We start from the raw sequence: 19,195 nt of genomic DNA, 5'->3' as shown, positions 1-19,195 counted from the left end.
GATCTCTATCAGCTGGAGATATCTCCCGCTGGTACCTGGAGCTTGGCAACCCTAACTTGGGCAGGTCCCCTGGAGAGGCGGCACCAAAATTTCCCAAGGACACACATTTTTCAAACAAACTGAATGGAAGGCACAGGCTGATTTCTGCACCCTTCGGCTTTTCAAGGCCCAAGAGCAGGGCAGGCCTTTCCGTTCGGGTCAGTTGGCAACCCCGGTTCCTTCCTCCACCGGCAGCTGCTCTCCCGCACCACGGACCGTGAATTCCCTAGTTTGCGGGAGGTCTCCCTTAACACAATCTGAAGTTTGGCAACCCTTTCACGTACGCAGCTGTGAGAGAACACAGTGCCATTTCCCCTCCTCATGTCAAAATGCCCTGAAGGAAACTGGCACTCCTCGATGTTATGCAACCTCTCCCAATACCAGCCCCGCCCGGTTCCTTCCTCGAGGTTTGAGGCACAAACTAACAAAAGGGGCAGGCTGAAAGAAGAAGGAACACAACAACCAGGATCTATCCGAGGACAAGGGCCTTTTATGCAGGGACGTTTCCCCATGGTCACCTTTTCCTGCCCGTCAGAAGTCGCCTCGCTCTCCCTGTGCGTTTTGCCCGTGTTTTCCAGAGGCTGGTTAAGCCAGAATCTGGAAAATGCGGGCAAAACGAACAGGCAGAGTTGTACCCGCTGCAGCGTTCCTAGGGACTGAGATGCCACTGTAAAGACAGCTGCTTCTTGGAATTTCTAGCTGATGTGCAGTTGCAAAAAGCGCAAAAGATGTTAATCTTATTTGCCTGTGTGTGTGTGTGTGTGTGTGTGTGTGTGTGAGTGAGTGAGTGAATGGGTGGGTGGGTGGGTAGGTAGGGGAGATACACTGAGAATTCGTGTGGGTGAGTGGGTGGGTGGAGGGGGGAGATACACTGAGAATTTATCCTTCCAAGCAAGGCATTCGGGTTGGGTTGCTGAGCAATTTTGCTCATGTTAGGTCTTGCCCCAGTAGTGTTTTGGGTTGGGTCGTGAGTAAAGTGCACTCAGCCTGCAATTAAAACTGGGGTTGCTGTTGTCGGCAGAGAAGCAGCAGACTCGCTGGTTAAAGATAAAGTTAATTGTTTATTAGGTAAAGGCAGAGAAGCAGCAGACTCGCTGGTTAAAGATAAAGTTAATTGTTTATTAGGTAAAGGTGCAAGCACCGGGTCATTACTGACTCATGGGGTGACATCATATCACGACATCTACTAGGCAGACTATGTTTATGGGGTGATTTGCCATTGCCTTCCCCAGTCGTCTACCCCCAGCGAGCTAGGTACTCATTGTACTGACCTCGGAAGGATGGAAGGCTGAGCCAACCTCGAGCCGGCTACCTGAAACCGACTTCCGTCACGATCGAACTCCGGTCATGAGCAGAGCTTAGACTGCAGTACTGCAGCTTGCCAATCTGCGCCACGGGGCTCTTATGGATATTGCCAGGGAGGGGTTAAATGGGGCATCTTCCAGCGCTTTTGAGCACATGATGCTGACCCGTGTGGAGTCAGACTACTGAGTCAGCGGTGGACTGGGTGGTTAGAAAAGCCTTGGAACAAACCGAACCCATTTTTATTTACTTACACGCCTGCCTTTCTCCTAGGAAATTGGGCCACAAGGCGGGTAACAGGTAACAACCATATGAATCACAGAAAGTTTAAAACACCAGACGATTAAATCTGCCATCAGAAACCTGATAAGAAGAAGATGATGATGAAGAAGAAGGGTTGGTTTTTATATGCCGATTTTCTCTAACATTTTCAAAGGAGAATCAAACAAGCTTACAATCACCTTCCCTTCCCCTCCCCACACCAGACACCTTGTGAGGTAGGTGGAGCTGAGAGAGCTCTAAGAGAACTGTGACTAGCCCAAGGTCACCCAGCTGTTCAGCAGATTAGAGTCTGCTGCTCATGTGGGGGAGTGGGGAATCTAACCCGGTACCAGTTTAGAGTCCACCGCTCTTAACCACCGCACCACCCTGTCTCTCCATAAACATCCATAAGAGAGCCACTGCCTCTAAGAACCGATGAGATACTTCAAGAGACTCCAAATTTGGCTCTTTTTGAAAGTTCCCTTATGAAACTGCAGAAGAGACAGGACCTTCCTAACTTCTTCTGGTAGGGCTTTTTAAGGTAAGCACCACAACACCTTGAATTGAACTGGGAAACTAAAAGACAACCAATGCAAAGATTGCAAGAGGGGTGTGATATGATCCCTATGGCCCACCCCTGATTACAGAGAGGCTGCCCCGTCTCCCAGGGTAGCCCCACACACAGCACCTCACAGTAGTCAAGCCCTGAGGTCAGCCTTTCATGGATTGGTGTGGCCAGATCAGCAGGCTTCAAACAGGGGGAAATCCTACAGGCAAAACATATTGGTAAAAAAAGCACTTTGGGCCACTGCAGACACCTGTTTCTCCAGTAACAGAGCTGGGTTCAACAGAGTTCTGAAACACTTAACCATGTTTGATAAGGAAAGCTGGATCCCATAGAACCTGGGGACTAAGACCCCCTTCAGAGCAGATGTTTATCAACTAGCATTGTCAGGATCCAAGGGGCTGCCGGGATCAGCCCACTGTGGACCATCAGGGCAATGACTTAACGGGAACTGTCCCGGAACCTGACAGGCCAGCCCATCCCTGTCGAGAGCACAGCTGGTTCTCACTGGTGGTGAATCCACAGGCAGGCCTCTTCCCTGACACCCTCTATCTGGAAATGCGGGGGACTCTATGGCATTGAAGTCCCTCCCCTCCCCAAACCCTCTGCCCCAAAAACCTCCTGCTGGTGGCAAAGAGGGACCTGGCAACCCTAGGCCCAGCTCCAGCGGCATGACCTGATTACCCTCCCTTCTTCCCCCAGGCCTGCTCGCACGCTGATGTTTCCTGTCTGGCTCGTCTTCCTGTGGGGGAACAGAGATGACAGGTATGCGCTCAAAGGGAACTCTCAGCCCAGAGCATGTCTGAACCAGGAGCTTTGGGTTGGATCTCGGTTGTAAAATTAAATTTTAAAAAGCAGGAAGAATAAAATAAGGTGTTACATTACAAAAGACTTTGGGCTTCTATTCCCCCATACTGGCCTCTCTCTCCTTCTTCTTCTCCCTATCTGATTTTTATATGGGGCCCTGATCGTCCCCTTTGGCTGGTTTCTAGTCCTGTGTGCAGATAGAAGAAGAGTTGGTTTTTATATGCCAACTTCCTCTACCACTTAAGGAAGAATCAAACCAGTTTACAATCACCTTCCCTTCCCCTCCCCACAACAGAAACCTTGTGAGGTAGGTGGGGCTGAGAGAGTTCGGAGACTAGCCCAAGGTCACCCAGCCGGCTTCATGTGGAAGAGTGGGGAAACCAACACGGCTCACCAGATTAGAGTCCACCACTCCAAACCACCGCTCTTAACCACTACACCTGGCTCTCATGGAAACAGACAGTCAAGCACCATTGTTTTAAATTGTTTTAAACTGCTTTGAATTATGGCATTAAGACTGAAAATCTTGCTGGTCTCTAAGGTGCTACTGGACACGTATCTAGCTGCTCTACTGCTCACCAACTATCAGCATTTGACTCTCCAACTATTATGCCTGGAAAACGGGGACAAAGGCAGACGGTATCCAGTCTTGAGCTGGGGGGGTGGGCGGCAGGATGCTGTGACCTGGAATGGTACAATGATCGCTCCACACCCTTAAAAGGGGAGAATGTTTCCCGGAATAAACTTGCTACTGTCAACTAAACAACTTTTAAATCCGCTGGTCACTTCAACATTACACGCCAAGCAACCGACCGAGCATTTGCCAAAAGACACCCATCATAACCGACTGTATACATTTCCGGGGCCTGTTTTTGAATTCCAGGGCTGCCGCAATTGTCCCTGGTTCCAGAAAGGGAATCAAACCAAACGCCGTATAGTTAAATCATCAGCACAAGCCGGGGGGGGGGGGGGGGAGAGAGAGATAAAGAAAGCTGCAAAACGAAAGACGTGAGCAGCAAAAAATTAATAGTGGGTTTTGTGTTGCCGGTAGGGCTTGCCAGGTGACAATGCAGAGAACTGCACTGTAGATTCATAAATCTAACATTCCTTGATAATTCACGAGACGAGGTGGCTGGTGGTTTTCCTCTTGCACCCTCACTGATCTCTTTACCCTCCTCTGCAACAAGGACTTTGGGTACTCCACCTGTCAATTCAGATATTCCAGTCCTATGCAGACTTACTCCAGTCTGTGCCCGATAAATACAATGGGTTTAGACTGGAGTAAATCTGTGGGGTTGGAGGAGAGTTTTACAGATACCGTGGACCACCAAAAAGCCAAATAAGTGGGTTCTAGATCAAATCACAGAGAGCACTGTGACACAGAGGGGTAAGCTGCAGTACTGCAGTCAAAAGCTCTGCTCACGACCTGAGTTCGATCCCAATGGAAGTCGGTTTCAGGTAGCCGGCTCAAGGTTCACTCAGCCTTCCATCCTCCCGAGGTCAGTAAAATGAGTACCCAGCTTGCTGGGGGTAAAGCGTAGACAACTGGGGAAGGCACTGGCAAACCACCCCATAAACATAGTCTGCCTAGTAAATGTTGGGATGTGACATCACCCCACAGGTCAGTAATGACCCGGTGCTTGCACAGGGGACTACCTATACCTTTAGATCAAATCAAGCCTGAATTCTCCCTAGAAGCTAAAATGACTAAACTGAGACTATTGTATTTTGGTCACATTATGAGAACATAAGAAGAACCCTGCTGGATCAGACCAGTAGTCCATCTAGTCCAGTATCTTGCCTCATGCAGTGGCCAACAGTTCCTCTGAGGTCCAACAATAGGACACAGAGGCTGAGGCCTTCCTTCTGATGTTGCCTCCTGACACCGGGATTCAAGGTTTTACTGCTTCTGAATATGGAGGTTCCTTTAAGTCACCATGGCTAGTAGCCACTGATAAACCTATCCTCCATGAATCTGTCTAGTCCCCTTTTAGAAAGAGAGACTGTTGAACTATAACTAATAATGACGCTCAAGACAATGCATTCTCCTGGACTGAACAGAGACCTGAGATGCCTGTCTCATTACCAATGATTTTTCCGCGTCTACTACCCCTCTGCATATCGCACCTAATCCAATCATGCCTGCTATTGTAATTTACATGCTATTGCCATTGGGTGTCTGAATTCACTCTTCTCTACTTAAGGAAAGATGGGACTCACATTCTAGGTGTATCTGAAGAAGTGAGCTGTGACTCTCAAAAGCTCATCACCTGCCAGAAATTTTGTGTCTTTAAGGTGCTACGGGAATCTTGCTCTTTTCTACTTTTGAAATTATGGCATACACAGACAAGACTCACTGGAAAAGACAATAATGCTAGGAAAGGTTGAAGGCAGTAGGAAAAGAGGAAGACCCAACATGAGCTGGATTGACTCAATAAAGGCAGCCAGGGCCTTCAGTTTGCAAAAGCTGAGCAAGGCTGTCAACGATAAGATGTTTTGGAGGTCATTAATTCATAGGGCGGTAAGTCGGAAGTGACGTGATGGCACTTAACTCACCCAAATCTGCATAGCACTGCAATGCTCAAGCTTTAGGCCAGGGCTCTGAACATAAGAACATAAGAAAGGCCCTACTGGATCAGACCAAGGCCCATCAAGTCCAGCAGTCTGTTCACACAGTGGCCAACCAGGTGCCTCCAGGAAGCCACAAACAAGACAACTGCAGCAGCACCATCCTGCCTGTGTTCCACAGCACCCAAAATAATAGGCATGCTCCTCCGATACTAGAGAGAATAGGTATGCAGCATGACTAGTATCCGTTTTAACTAATAGCCATGAATACCCCTCTCTTCCATGAATATGTCCACTCCCCTCTTAAAGCCTTCCAAGTTGGCAGCCATCCCCATATCCTGGGGCAGGGAGTTCCACAATTTAACTATGTGTTGTGTGAAAAAATACTTCCTTTTATCTGTTTTGAATCTGTCACCCTCCAGCTTCAACAGATGACCTCGCGTTCTAGTATTATGGGAGATCTTCAGTCCAAAATGTCAAAGACTACTGAACTAAAGCACTGCAATGTAATCCTGCTAACTTCCTGGCCGTGTCCCCACCAGCATTAGGGGCAAATGTAAAACAGGAGGAAATTTGCCAGAAGTTAGTCGCTGGATAAATGAAAGCACTCAGCTGGTCTGCAAATTAGTTGGCTTCCTCCCTTAGAAGTCTCGGCGTCCAAAGCAGCTTACCCCTAAGTAAGCAAGCATCGTAATTCAGCATTAATTAATTTGAATAAAGGCAAAGCACATGAGGCGGAAACCGAAATGCAAAAGCCAAGCACAAAATGCAAACCAGAGAGATCAAAACACCCTTAATGTGAAAAAAAATATGTTAATGTTTTTGCTTTTCCACGTACCTTTTAGGACCAAGAGGCCAGGGGCAAAATAAGATGGCTCTTCCGTGCTTTTAGCAGTTACATGGACCAGAGAAGTTTGGCAGTCGCAACCCATGGGTGGAGGTGGGGAGGAGGGGAGGTTAGGGGTGCACAACTGGGGTTGCCAGGTCCCTCTTCGCCACTGGCGGGAGTTTTTTGGGGCGGAGCCTGAGGAGGGCAGGGTTTGGGGAAGGGAGGGACTTCAATGCCAGAGAGTCCAATTGCCAAAGCGGCCATTTTCTCCAGGTGAACTGATCTCTATCAGGTGGAAATTAGTTGTAATAGCAGATCGCCAGCTAGTACCTGGAGGTTGACAACCCTATGTACAGCGGCTGGCATTTTGACAGGTAGGCTCCTGGAGTACTCCTTACTGGTGAGCAGGGGTGCCAACCTCAAGGAAGTGGCTGGAGAGCTCCTGCTAATACAACTGATCACCAGCCGATAGAGTTCAGTTCACCTGGAGAAAATGGCCGCTTTGGCAATTGGACTCTATGGCACTGAAGTCCCTCCCCTCCCCAAGCCCCGCCCTCCTCAGGCTCCGCCCCAAAAACCTCCCACCGGTGGCAAAGAGGGACCTGGCAACCCTCTTCGTAAGGCTGGGGATCCCTGCCCTAAAGCCATTGCTCCGGTGAACGGGCTGCCGCTGTGGTGCCAAGCTGAGAACGGTCGCAGAGGGAACGTTTTCTGGGCGCGGCCACGTCCTTACTTTCCGCAAGCCATGTGATGCTGCTCGGCCATTCCCAGGCCCAGGATGAGGATGCAGTACACTTCGGCAAGGTGCTTTTTGGCCACCTCCATCTTCCTTTGAGTCTCCATTATTTCTTTCTTCTCTAAGGCGGTGGGCTTCCCACTTAGCAGGTAACAAAAAGCAAATGATAAAGGGTACAGGAAGGTTAGTAAAGATGATTTTTTTTAATGTCGCTTTTTAACTGAAAAAATTCTAAACTGCATACCCAAAAAGCATGGTTATAATGTTTGGAATGCCAGACCAAAATTGGGGAGACCCAGGTTCAAATTCCCACTCTGCCATGAAAGCTGGCTCGGCGACCTTGGGCTAATCACCGCAGCTCAGCCTAGCCTACCTCACAGAGTTGTTGTGAGGGTAAAATGAAGAAGGGGAGAACGATGTTGGAAGCAGCTTTGGAGCCTCACTGGGGAGAAAAGCAGAGCATGACTATCCAAAACAAAAATAAAGAAAACAAAAGACAAACTGCTTTGCCCTCAGGGGCTGACCTGCCTCACAGAGTTGGGGTGAGGACAAAATGAAGGAGGGGACAACCCTGTACGCCACCTTGAGCTCCCTGGAGGAAGGGCTAGATAAAAATTAATAGATTCTCATATTTTTCAGTACTGCCTAAAAGTTATAGTTTTTTAACTAAAAAAAAAAAAATCTAAACTGCATACCCACCTCCATCTTCCTATAAAATCATGCATGGTATGGAGAGAGTGGACAGGGAAAAGCTTTTCTCCCTCTCTCATAATACTAGAACGCGGGGGTCATCTGCTGAAGCTGGAGGGGGAGAGATTCAAAACAGATAAAAGGAAGTCTTTCTTCACACAATGCATAGTTAAACTGTGGAACTCCCGGCCCCAGGATGTGGGGATGGCTGCCAACTTGGAAGGCTTGAAGAGGGGAGTGGACGTGTTCATGGAGGAGAGGGGTATCCATAACTACTAGTCAAAATGGACTAGTAGTTGCCAGCCTCCAGGTGCCACTAGGAAGCCCACAAACAAGACGACTGCAGCAGCATTATCCAGCCTGTGTTCCACACCACCTAATAAAACAGGCATGCTCCTCTGATCCTGGAGAGAATAGGTATGGATTGTGACTAGTACCCTAACCAGCTCGGAGCACAGGCTCCAATTAATGTTCCTATTTCACAGGCGGAGAAGTGAGATTGTTGGCCCAAGGTCACCCAGCGAGCTTCCATGGCAGAGCAAGGGCTTGAACCCGGGTCTCCTAGATCCTAGTCTGACACTTTAACCACTACGCCATACTGGCTCTCCATAAGTGTGGGTGCAAAGCCTCTTTTTTACCTTGGCGTACCCCAGGAACCACAGTCGCAAACCCTTGAGGTGCCAGTCTGTTTGAGGGTTAACAGAAACCGCACAGGGCCTGCTGCAGACAAGGGCACCGCCCCATAACTCCGCTGCTGATTCAGCAGCCCAAGAGAGGTGGTTACCAGCAGGCGCTTGTTGGCAAAATGCCGCTTGCAAAATTAGGTGTGACCTGGCAAGAAGCACACCCGGTTGCAGAACTGCCTCGTTCAACAAACTCTGGATGTACGATAAGAGGAACGCCCAAATCCTCCATTGAAATCAGCGGGATTCAAGTGCGTGGCTTTCATCTTAAAGCCAATCAGAAAGTGTCTGAAGAAGTGAGCTGTGACTCACAGAAGCTCCTACCCTGCCAGAAATTCTGCTCGTCTTTAAGGTGCTACTGGACTCTTGCTCTTTTCTACAGTTTCAAATCAATTAGGACTGCAGGAAATCTAGGATCAGGTTAGAGAGAGAGAGAGAGACAGAGAGAGACAGACAGTCAGACAAAGAGAGACACAGAGAGAAAATTCCATGACAGCTGTATGGTATATAGTGCCTGAATGTCCCCCCAAATAGCAGGGAGGGAGGAGAACTGTGGTAGGGAAAAGAATGTAGCAGGAACAGATTCACGGACTCTTACTCTTTTCTTGTTTCAAGTCAATTAGGACTGCAGGAAATCTAAGAGCAGGAGATAGATAGACAGACAGACAGACAGACAGGATTTGGAGAACAGGCCTGGTGCAGCCATGATGTTCCTGATCGCCTCACCATGAATAAGAGACCGGGAATGTGCCAGGGCCTTACACACTTCATCCTCTTGCACTTTCCAGTGCTAACTTTTCCCCCAGTTTTGCATAATTTCATTTTTAATTGTGTATTAATAATAAACTGCTTAATAATAAACCGGTGTCCCCTCTTAACCAGAGCTGGAAACCAGGATTTGAGGTTTTCAAAATCCTGGTTGTGAAAAAATCTGGCTCGTGCGAACCATAGTTAGCACCAGCACAGGTCACAATACATCAGGGTTAAAGCAGACCATAAAAGAGATGAGAGAATTCACTCATGCAGAAAAGGAGAGGAGGCGCCAGCACACACTGGACCCAATATCCTAACCATTGTTAGAAGATCAGGGGCATTGTATCTGCACTAAGGGCCTAACTATACAATGCACTGTTCCCACTGTTCTCACTGTTTTTGGGGAGGGGCCATGGCTCAGTGGTAGAGCATCTACTTGGCATGCAGAAGGTCCCAGGTTCAATCCCCGGCATCTCCAGTTAAAGGGACCAGGCAAGTAGGTGATGTGAAAGACCTCTGCCTGAGACCCTGGAGAGCCCCTGCGGGTCTCAGTAGACAATACTGACTTTGATGGACCGAGGGTCTGATTCAGTATAAGGCAGCTTCATGTGTTCATTTGGATCCACCTCAAGGACCGTCAATCAGACATGTTCTGGGATGAAACAGGATTTGGACTAAAGTGCATAGGGAGGGGGGACTTAAGCCTCTATCTCCCGCCCCCCACGGGTAAATGGCCATGGGGAGATGCTATTTCCCTGTTGGGGGCTATATGTGTACTGATGGGTTGCATGTAAATTTCCCAATCGGGGCTAATGGTGGCTCCACCAGGCCAAGAAATGGTGGAGGAGGAGGTTTAAGCCCCCTCTTCCTGGGCACTGAGGACCTGATCCAAATCGGCCCTCAGAACACCTGGGAATCAGCGTTTTATCCAGGAACTTTCAATGCTTGTCTGCTTGACCTGGGGGCAGACCTAGGATCAATATATCAATATGCTTAGACCCTTGAGTATTGAAGAAGAAGAGTTGGTTTTTACAAGCCGACTTTCTCTACCACTTAAGGAAGAATCAGACCGGCTTACGATCACCTTCCTTCCCCTCCCTGTGAGGTAGGTGGGGCTGAGAGAGCTCTAAGAGAACTGGGACTAGCCCAAGGTCACCCAGCTGGCTTCATGTGTAGGAGTGGGGAAACCAACCCGGTTCCCCAGATTAGCGCCTGCCGCTCATGTGGAGGAGAGGAGAATAAAACCTGGCTGTATTGTGCAAACGTTCCACTGGAAGAAGTGGATATTTCCCCACCTTCCCCTTCCCCCCCCCCCCAGCAGCCCTTGTGACGCATGAAAAGGCATTGCTAGCGGAGAGAGGGGCAACACAGCACCATGCAGTTGGAGGACAGCACTGCGTAGAAATCTTGTGAAATTGCCCCTCCTCCCTCTTCCGCCTGTGCGTCTGTCAGATAAAACCCATAAAGATCAGATTAGGAAATAACAGCATAGGAGTGGAATGGCACACCCCAAATTTCCGCCATTCAACTGCCTGGTTTATAATTCAAGGAAGTTATGCTATACCCAGACTATCACTAATAGTTCGATGGGGTGATTGTGGCGGAAAGTGCCGTCGAGACACAGCTGGCTCAGGGTGACCCCGTAGGGTTTTCAAGGCAAGAGACGTTCAGAGGTGGTTTGCCATTGCCTGCCTCCACATCACAACCCTGGTATTCCTTGGAGGTCTCCCATCCAAATACTAGCCAGGACCAACCCTGTTTAGTTTCTGAGATCTGACAAGATCGGGCTAGCCTGGGCCATCCAGGTCAGGTTCGATGGGATGATACCAGAGAGGAATCAAAAGCATCAAATTGTGTGTCTTAAGGTAGAAGGAAGTGGGGTATAAAAACCAACTATTCTTCTTCCAGCGTCTCAGGCAGAGGTCTTTCACATCACCTCCTACCGGATCCTTTTGCTTGAAGATGCCAGAGATTGAACCTTGGACCTTCTGCATGCCAAGGAGATGCTTTACCACCGAGCCACTGCCGCTCCCAAGAGGGAAAGAAATATTTAACCAGTACTGCAGAAAGTCACCGTTGTGTTCTTTTCTTTTTTATCTAGAAAGCACTTTTCTCTAGGTAGTTTCCGTCCATTCAAGAAAGCTGTATAGGATGCAGAAGAGATCTCAAAAACCTGGGAAGGAGTGTAGGAGGAGGGACTCGTCTCAAAGGGCATTGGCTCATGGAAGAGAGCCAGAAACAGAAAGAATGAGGTCAGAGACGGGTGGATGCAAACGGCACTGGGGGTGGAGTCCAGGAGACTGTTTGGGACATCAGAGGCGCTGAGCAAGCAACTCCAGAACAGCAACAGAAAACCCCCCAGAGCATTTCCCTTGAACTTCCTATATATCCCCATGTTCAAAATACAAGGCTGTAATTTGTTTTTTAAGCTTTTTTGCTACATTGAGGTATCTAAAATTCTGACAAGATCAAGTTAATTCATGCCATCATATTCCCTATTACTACGTATAGGTGTGAAAGCTGGACAATGTAGAAAGCTGATAGGAAGAAAGTAGATTCATTTGAAATGTGGTGTTGGAGGAGTGTTATGGATACCCTGGACATCCAAAAAAACAAATCAGTGGGTTTTAGATCAAAACAAGCCTGAACTGACCCTAGAGGCTAAAATGACTAAACTGAGGCTGTCGTACTTTGGTCACATTACGAGAAGACAAGAGTCACTGGAAAAGACAAAAAAAGGCCAAGAAGGGCTGAATTCCACAGTCCATATAAATTAGGCAAATCGAGGAAAATAGCATAAATTTTGTTTGTTTTGCATACTGTAATCTGCTTTTGGAGGCAGACAAGGGATAATGCAGGGCGACCGAGCCCCTTCCCTAGACCGAAGGTAGCCCTCTGCATTCCAGGTATCAGAAGGCATTGCCAACACTATTTTCAAGTCTCTTTCCAATCCAAAGAACTACATAATTTTTTTTTTAAGTTGAGAGTTCCACACAAACTGAACCAACTCTGATGTAATGGTCTTGACTTGCCCAAAAGAATGCTGGGAATTGCAGTTTTTGGTTAGATTCTTGGGTAGCCCTGTCATAGGACTACAATGACCAAGGTTACTTAGGTGGGAACCATGACGTTTGTGTCTCTGTCTAGGTACTGGCTGATCTATGGCAAGCCTCTGAATTAATGACCTCCCAAATGTCCTATGGTCATCAGCCTTGCTCAAATCTTGCAGACTGAGGGCCGGGTTGCCAGGTCCCTCTTCGCCACCGGCAGAAGGTTTTTGGGGCGGAACCCGAGGAGGCTGGGGTTTGGGGAGGGGAGAGACTTCAATGCCATAGGCACCTGGTTGGCCACTGTGTGAACAGACTGCTGGACTTGATGGGTCTTGGTCTGATCCAGCAGGGCTTTTCTTCTGTTCTTTTGAACATCTCTTGCCTTGAAAACCCTACGGGGTCACCATAAGTCAGCTGTGACCTGACCAGGGCGGGGGGGAAGGTCCTATTCCATCATTCGCTGGTTGTCTTATGCTGTCTGACTGCATTGCCTTGAATATTTTGTAACCCGCCTTGAATCTCTGCAAGAAAGGCAGGCTATAAATGAAGCAGATAAATCAATTGTGAGCTTAACCATGTATACACCTGCCTTGAAATTCACCACACCTAAAAGGCAATTTTACTTGCGTGTGTTAAGTGCCGTCAAGTCGTTTCCGACTCATGGCGACCCTATGAATCAACGTCTTCCAAAGTGTCCTATCGTTAACAGCCTTGCTTAGATCTTGCGAAGTGAGGGCCGTGGCTTCCTTTATAGAGTCAATCCATCTCTTGTTGGGTCTTCCTCTTTTCCCGCTGCCTTCAACTTTTCCTAGCATGATTGTCTTTTCCAGTGACTCTTGTCTTCTCATAATATGTCCAAAGTACGTCAGCCTCAGTTTAGTCATTTTAGCTTCTAGGGTCAGTTCAGGATTGATTTGATCTAAAACTCACTTGTTTTTTTGGCAGTCCACGGCATCCGTAACACTTTCCTCCAACACCACATTTCAAAGGAATCTACTTTCTTCCTATCAGCTTTCTTTAATGTCCAGCTTTCATACCCATACATTGTCATAGGGAATACGATGGCACGAATTAACTTGATCTTGGTGGCCAGTGACACATCCTTACACTTCAGAATCATTTCTAGCTCCTTCATGGCTGCCCTTCCCAGTCTCAATCTCCTTCTGATTTCTTGGCTGCATTCTCCCTTTTGGTTGACGATGCAGCCAAGGAATAGAAAGTCTTCAACAAGTTCAGTCTCCTCATCCTCAACCTCAAAGTTGAGTAATTCTCCTGTAGTCCTTACTTTTGTCTTCTTGATGTTCAGCTGCAGTCCTGCTTTGGCACTTTGTCCTTTAACTTACCCCGTAAAAGATCTGGGCTTGTTCTCCAGGGTAAGTTTGTCCAAAAAAAACTTGATGTAATACAGCAGAGCCATGAGGAAGTCATCCAACTGCTTACACCTAGGAAGAAATTTCTAAATTTTTAAATCTCACAGTGCTACACGGGTAAACATCTGAGGTACACTGCCTCTGAACATGGAGGTTCCCAATTAGCCACCACAGCCAATACCCTCTGGCAGATCTATCGTCCATTAATTTACCTGACTGGCTTTTCAAAGCCGTCTGCGTAAGTGGCCGTACCTGCTACTTGCACTCGCAAATTACATAAGATGCAGCGCATCAAAACCATGCGCCCTTTTCAGCCGTCCATTTCGAAACACGCTTACAGAATATCGCAGACACGTACTGAGAAGCTGCCAAGGACAAATGTGTAACGCAGGGGTCCCCAACATTTTTGAGCCTGTGGCCACCTTTGAGATTCTGACACCGTTTGGTGGGTGCAGCCACAAAATGGCTGCCACAAGAGGCAGAAACAAAATGGCTGCCTCAGCTTACCTTCAGTCATACAGGGAAGATCCTTGTTCTGCAGTAGCAGCTACAGCCTTGCTGGGCAGAAGTCCCACCTGGGCCCACCCACTTTCTAAACACACTTGCCGCGTGCCAGAAAAGGTATCAGTGGGTGCCATGGTGCCCATGGGGACCACTGGTATACTGTCTGAATGTGAGAAAGGCAGGCACAGATGGGTATTATCACAGCGGGATGTCTGCCAAGGGGCAGGATCTGCTGCAGTCCTCTGATGAGTGCCACAGCACTCAGAGGCAGAGGGTGTTGTCAAGCAACACATGAAACCTGTGAGGAAAGGTTGAAGGAGCTGGGTATGTTTAGCCTGAAGAGAAGACTGAGAGGTGACATGAAAACCACCTTCAAGTACTTGACAGGCTGTCATATAGAGGATGGGGCCGAGTTGTTTTCTGTTGCTCCAGAAGGTCGGACCAGAACCAACGGGTTGAAAGTGAATCCAAAGAGTTTCCATCTAGACATTAGGAAGAATTTTCTAACAGTTAGAGCGGTTCCTCAGTGGAACAGGCTTCCTAGGAGGTGGTAAGTGCTCCTTCCCTGGAGGTTTTGAAGCAGAAGCTAGATGGCCATCTGTCAGCAATGCTGATTCTATGATCCTAGGCAGTTCTTGAGAGGGAGGGCATCTTGGCCATGGAGTACGGGTCACTGGGGTGTGAGTGGGGTAGGTAGTGGTGAATTTCCAGCATTGTGCAGGGGGTTGGACTAGATGACCCTGGTGGTCCCTTCCAACTTTATGATTCTATGGAATGGTCTTTAGGTTCTGCAGAGTCACAGACAGAAGATGTCTGTGATATTCGATTGAGGGAGCGACTTAACCATAATGAGATTTGAAAACGGAGAAACATTGTCTATGCCAGATGATGATATTTGTGATAATATTAGTAATAACAACAACAAAACAACAACACCAATAATAAGACCAACAACAATACAGCAATACCCTACTTGTTTCCAAGTGTTTTCAGACACGGTCACCCAGTTGAAAAATAAAAATACTAAACTGCATACTTCAAAACTGTTGAGAAGGAAGGGACATCGAGCGTGTCATCGTCATGTGCCAGAAACACAGCAGCATCTGGAAACAGAAGGAGGAGGAGGAGGAGTTGGTTTTTATATGCCGACTTCCTCTGCCACTTAAGGGAGACTCAAACCGGCTTACAATCACCTCCCCTCCCCCTCCCCACCACAGACACCCTGTGAGGTAGGTGGGGCTGAGAGAGCTCTAAGAGAGCTGTGACTAGCCCAAGGTCACCTAGATGGCTTCGTGTGTAGGAATGGGGAAACAAATCCAGTTCACCAGATTAGCCTCCACCCTGGTGGTACTTTCCAACTCTATGATTCTATGAGTGGGGAATCAAACCCGGTTCTCCAGATCAGACTCTACCACTCCAAACCGCCGCTCTTAACCACTACATTAACAAGGTTAATATTTACCTACCCCTGCAGTATATCTGCAACGCTACTTGCACAGAAAGTATGAAAACAACAAATAAAAGTGATAAATGCACTTCAGGCTTTTTATTTGCTTCAGCAAATTATGGCTGCCTTTTTTAAAATGACTTACATGTTATGATTTTTCGGTGGAACAATTAAAGCCAACGTTGCCCTTAAAGAATCATTCCGGATTCTCCTCCCATCCAAATCACAAGCATTCTCATCACAAGAGAACAGAAAGGAATACAAACTCAGTTAAATACAAACTCAGTTAAACTCAACCCTATTGGCGGTCCACAGTATCTGTAAAACTCTCTCCCAACACCACATTTTAAGAAGAAGAAGAAGAAGAGTTGGTTTTTATATGCCGACTTTCTCTGCCACTTAAGGGAGACTCAAACCGGCTTACAATCACCTTCCCTTCCCCTCCCCACCACAGACACCCTGTGAGGTAGGTGGGGCTGAGAGAGCTCAGTGAGTTTTAGATCAAATCAAGCCTGTAAACCACCCGTTTACAAGGGCAGAACATTTTGGGCAAGGGGTATCACTGAGACAAACTGAGGGAGAAGGTTAGGACCCTTCTGCCTGACATACTAGCTTTCCACATGCAGGGTGTACTTGGTGAGAGATAGAGAACTACTAAACAGAGGTGTTTTATGCATGGTCGCTCTAACCTCCTTTATTCCCCGTTTCAGGCAGGATCAAATTTTTCAGTATGCACGCTACCTCGTTCCTTGGAAGCTCAAAGCTGTTTCGATGCAAAACGAACCTGGCTTTTCCCATTCCTCTTCTGGCCCGAATTAAACCGTGGATTCTGGTTCATTTTGGAATCACTGAGCGAGTGTAAAACTTTCTCGGGTTGAGCTTCGTCCCACCCTTTTCCAAACCCCTCTTCAAAACAGCATGCAGATAGCCAAACAGGGGAAGCACAGAAGATTGGCTTCTCTCACAGCCAATCATGAAGTAGTACGTAAACAGGCAGGGATTCAAGTGCTTCCTGCTACCTCAGAGCTCTTTCTGAGCAAAAGAAAGGCTTTTAAAAAACGAGGCTTGGATTTCCCCCCCCCCTCTTCTTTCAGATTGCTCCGTTTTTGTTGTTGTTCTTAAAATGCTTTTTTATGTGGCGGTTGTGTCTGGGGGGGGGAAGGAAGTCTTCTCTATGAAGACCCTATGAATCAATGTCCTCCAAAAAGTCTTCTCTTTAACCGCCTGGCTCAGGTCTTGCAAACTGAGGGCCATGGCTTCTTTTATAGGGAATATGATGGCATGAATTAACTTGATCTTGGTTGCCAGTGACACATTCTTACACTTAAGAATCTTTTCATGGCTGCTCTTCCCAGTCTCAATCTCCTTCTGATTTCTTAGCTGCATTCTCCCTTTTGGTTGACAATGGAGCCAAGGAATAGAAAGTCTGGAACAATTTCAATTTACATTGAAATACATTAGGGAATCCTCAAATTAGGCAGAAACTCCTGCGGTGCCTGTGGATGGCTTCACTTTGGTGCCTTGCTGATAAAGCACAGGACTGTATCTACTATTGGAAGGAATGATAAATCAAAATATGCTACAGCATGGTGTGATGGTTAAAGAGCAGTGGACTCTGGAGAACCAGGTTTGATTCCCCACTCCTCCACATGAGCGGTGGAGGCTAATCTGGTGAACCGGGTTGGTTTCCCCACTCCTGCACATGAAGCTAGCTGGGTGACCTTGGGCCAGTCACAGCTCTCTTAGAGCTCTCTCAGCCCCATCTACCTCACAGGGTGTCTGTTGTGAGGAGAGGAAAGGAAGGTGATTGCAAACTGGTTTGATTCTCCTTAAAAGGTAGAGAAAGTCGGCATATAAAAACTAACTCTTCCTCCTCTCATTCTAACCCTGAATAAACAACCCAGTTCCACTTTACACAGCCTAAATGCCTTAGGTCCAGTGTGGCTGGACCCAAGCCACGTAAAGGGGGAAGATGTTGATTTTGGATAATTCTGGATCGGCAATCTCAAACAATCTCAGGTATGTTCCACAGGGTTGCCAACCACCAGGTACTAACTGGAAATCTCCCGCTATGACAACTGATCTCCAGCCGATAGAGATCAGTTCACCTGGAGAAAATGGCCGCTTTGGCAATTGGATTCTATGGCACTGAAGTCTCTCCCCTCACTAAACCCCGCCCTCCTCAGGCTCCACCCCAAAAACCTCCCGCCGGTGATGAAGAGGGACCTGGCAACCTTAATGTTCCATATTGTCAATTAAGCCCCGGTGGTGCAAACGATTCTTTTGACCCAGTGCAAAGTACACTTGTGCTTACTCACACTTAACATCTTCTAGCGTGATCTCTTCCTGCTGCCCTCGCTTCCCGGGGCGAGGCCCTTTATCTTCTCGGTTCCCAGTTCGGGCTGCAAGAATATCCCGTAAAACACTGGGAGTTTGTCTGCAGATAAGGGGTTAGGGAAAGCTTTAAAACTCCTTTTTTTAGAGCAGTGGTTCCCAAACTTTTTCGGGCCACCGTCCCCTTGGCTCCATAAACTCAACCCCAGCGCCCCCTACCCTATCCTATTAAAAGCATTATTCAAAACTGCAAAACGGGCTTGCGTGACTTACTGAAGATAATAACAATAAAATTCAAAACGGTAACAATTTACTGTGCATCTATTTAGCACCAAATTTAAACTTTTTTATTTGAAATTTGTGCAACAAAATTGATGACCTTGATCCAGTGGTACTAGCTTTTCAAAGACTGGAAAAAATGCTGATAGTTTCCACCAAATTTGCCAGCAGGGGTCACGGCTTGAACTATTGTAAATTAGTGAACAACACAGTTGAAGGGGCTCAACCCTAGCACACACACCCCCGCCGCTCCCTTGCCTATTAGTGGCCCCTTAGGTAATCCCACCACCCCGCCCCCTGTAGCAGATTCTTATGGGAATATTGTAATGGCTAGGCACACCCTCATTGCTTATAATATTGTCATAACAATTTCTGGGTCTCATCTCTGGATATATACTGTCCAAAGTCTACTGACTGTATAGTGACCTAATGACCTCAGTGGAGCAATCTTAAAGGGTAATCCACTCATTCTATATAACAGACAGCCAGTGTTTGCGCTAAGGATGCTGACTCCAAGATAGAAGGTGTCATTGTCTTTCTGTCCTTTTGATCTCATTAATCATTAATCTTGGTATGCCTTGTTTTAGTTCCATTGTGTAATCACTGACTGACCTTTGCTATCCATTGTAATATTTCTTAATAAAACCTTGGATGCTCAGAGAGGAAGGGAGAGCAATTCTCCAAGGAGAAAAGATACAGCTGTGTTTGTCTTTTATCAAGGCACTTGCTATGTGCCTTCCCTTCAGCCCCCAAGGCAGTACCACCTACTTTGGGAACCACTGCTTTAGGGGACAACCAGAGACAATTCTGGAGCTAACCTATGGGAGGCGGGTTCCCTACCTGGGTCACTCAAGTTATTTAAGAAGAGAGATTACAATGGGTAGCCATGTTAGTCTGTCAGTAGCAGTAGAAGAGGGCAAGAGTCCAGTAGAACCTTAAGGACTAACAAAATTTCTGGCAGGGTAGGAGCCACAGCAA

At 47.4% G+C, this 19,195-nt stretch overlaps 1 protein-coding gene across 1 annotated transcript in view; it reads right to left on the bottom strand.

Moving 5' to 3' along the window:
- PPP1R36 (protein phosphatase 1 regulatory subunit 36) overlaps positions 1-19,195 on the bottom strand; it is a 57,731-nt gene that overhangs the window by 34,525 nt on the left and 4,011 nt on the right. Inside the window, 4 exon segments of the mRNA XM_056851231.1 lie at positions 7,105-7,241; positions 13,623-13,725; positions 15,194-15,260; positions 17,923-18,041. Of these exon segments, the coding sequence (XP_056707209.1) occupies positions 7,105-7,241; positions 13,623-13,725; positions 15,194-15,260; positions 17,923-18,041 (426 nt within the window).

This window comes from Euleptes europaea, chromosome 6 (assembly GCF_029931775.1).
Source record: "Euleptes europaea isolate rEulEur1 chromosome 6, rEulEur1.hap1, whole genome shotgun sequence".
In the NCBI taxonomy this organism is placed as follows: domain Eukaryota; kingdom Metazoa; phylum Chordata; class Lepidosauria; order Squamata; family Sphaerodactylidae; genus Euleptes; species Euleptes europaea.
This window is presented reverse-complemented; position numbering and strand designations above follow the sequence as displayed.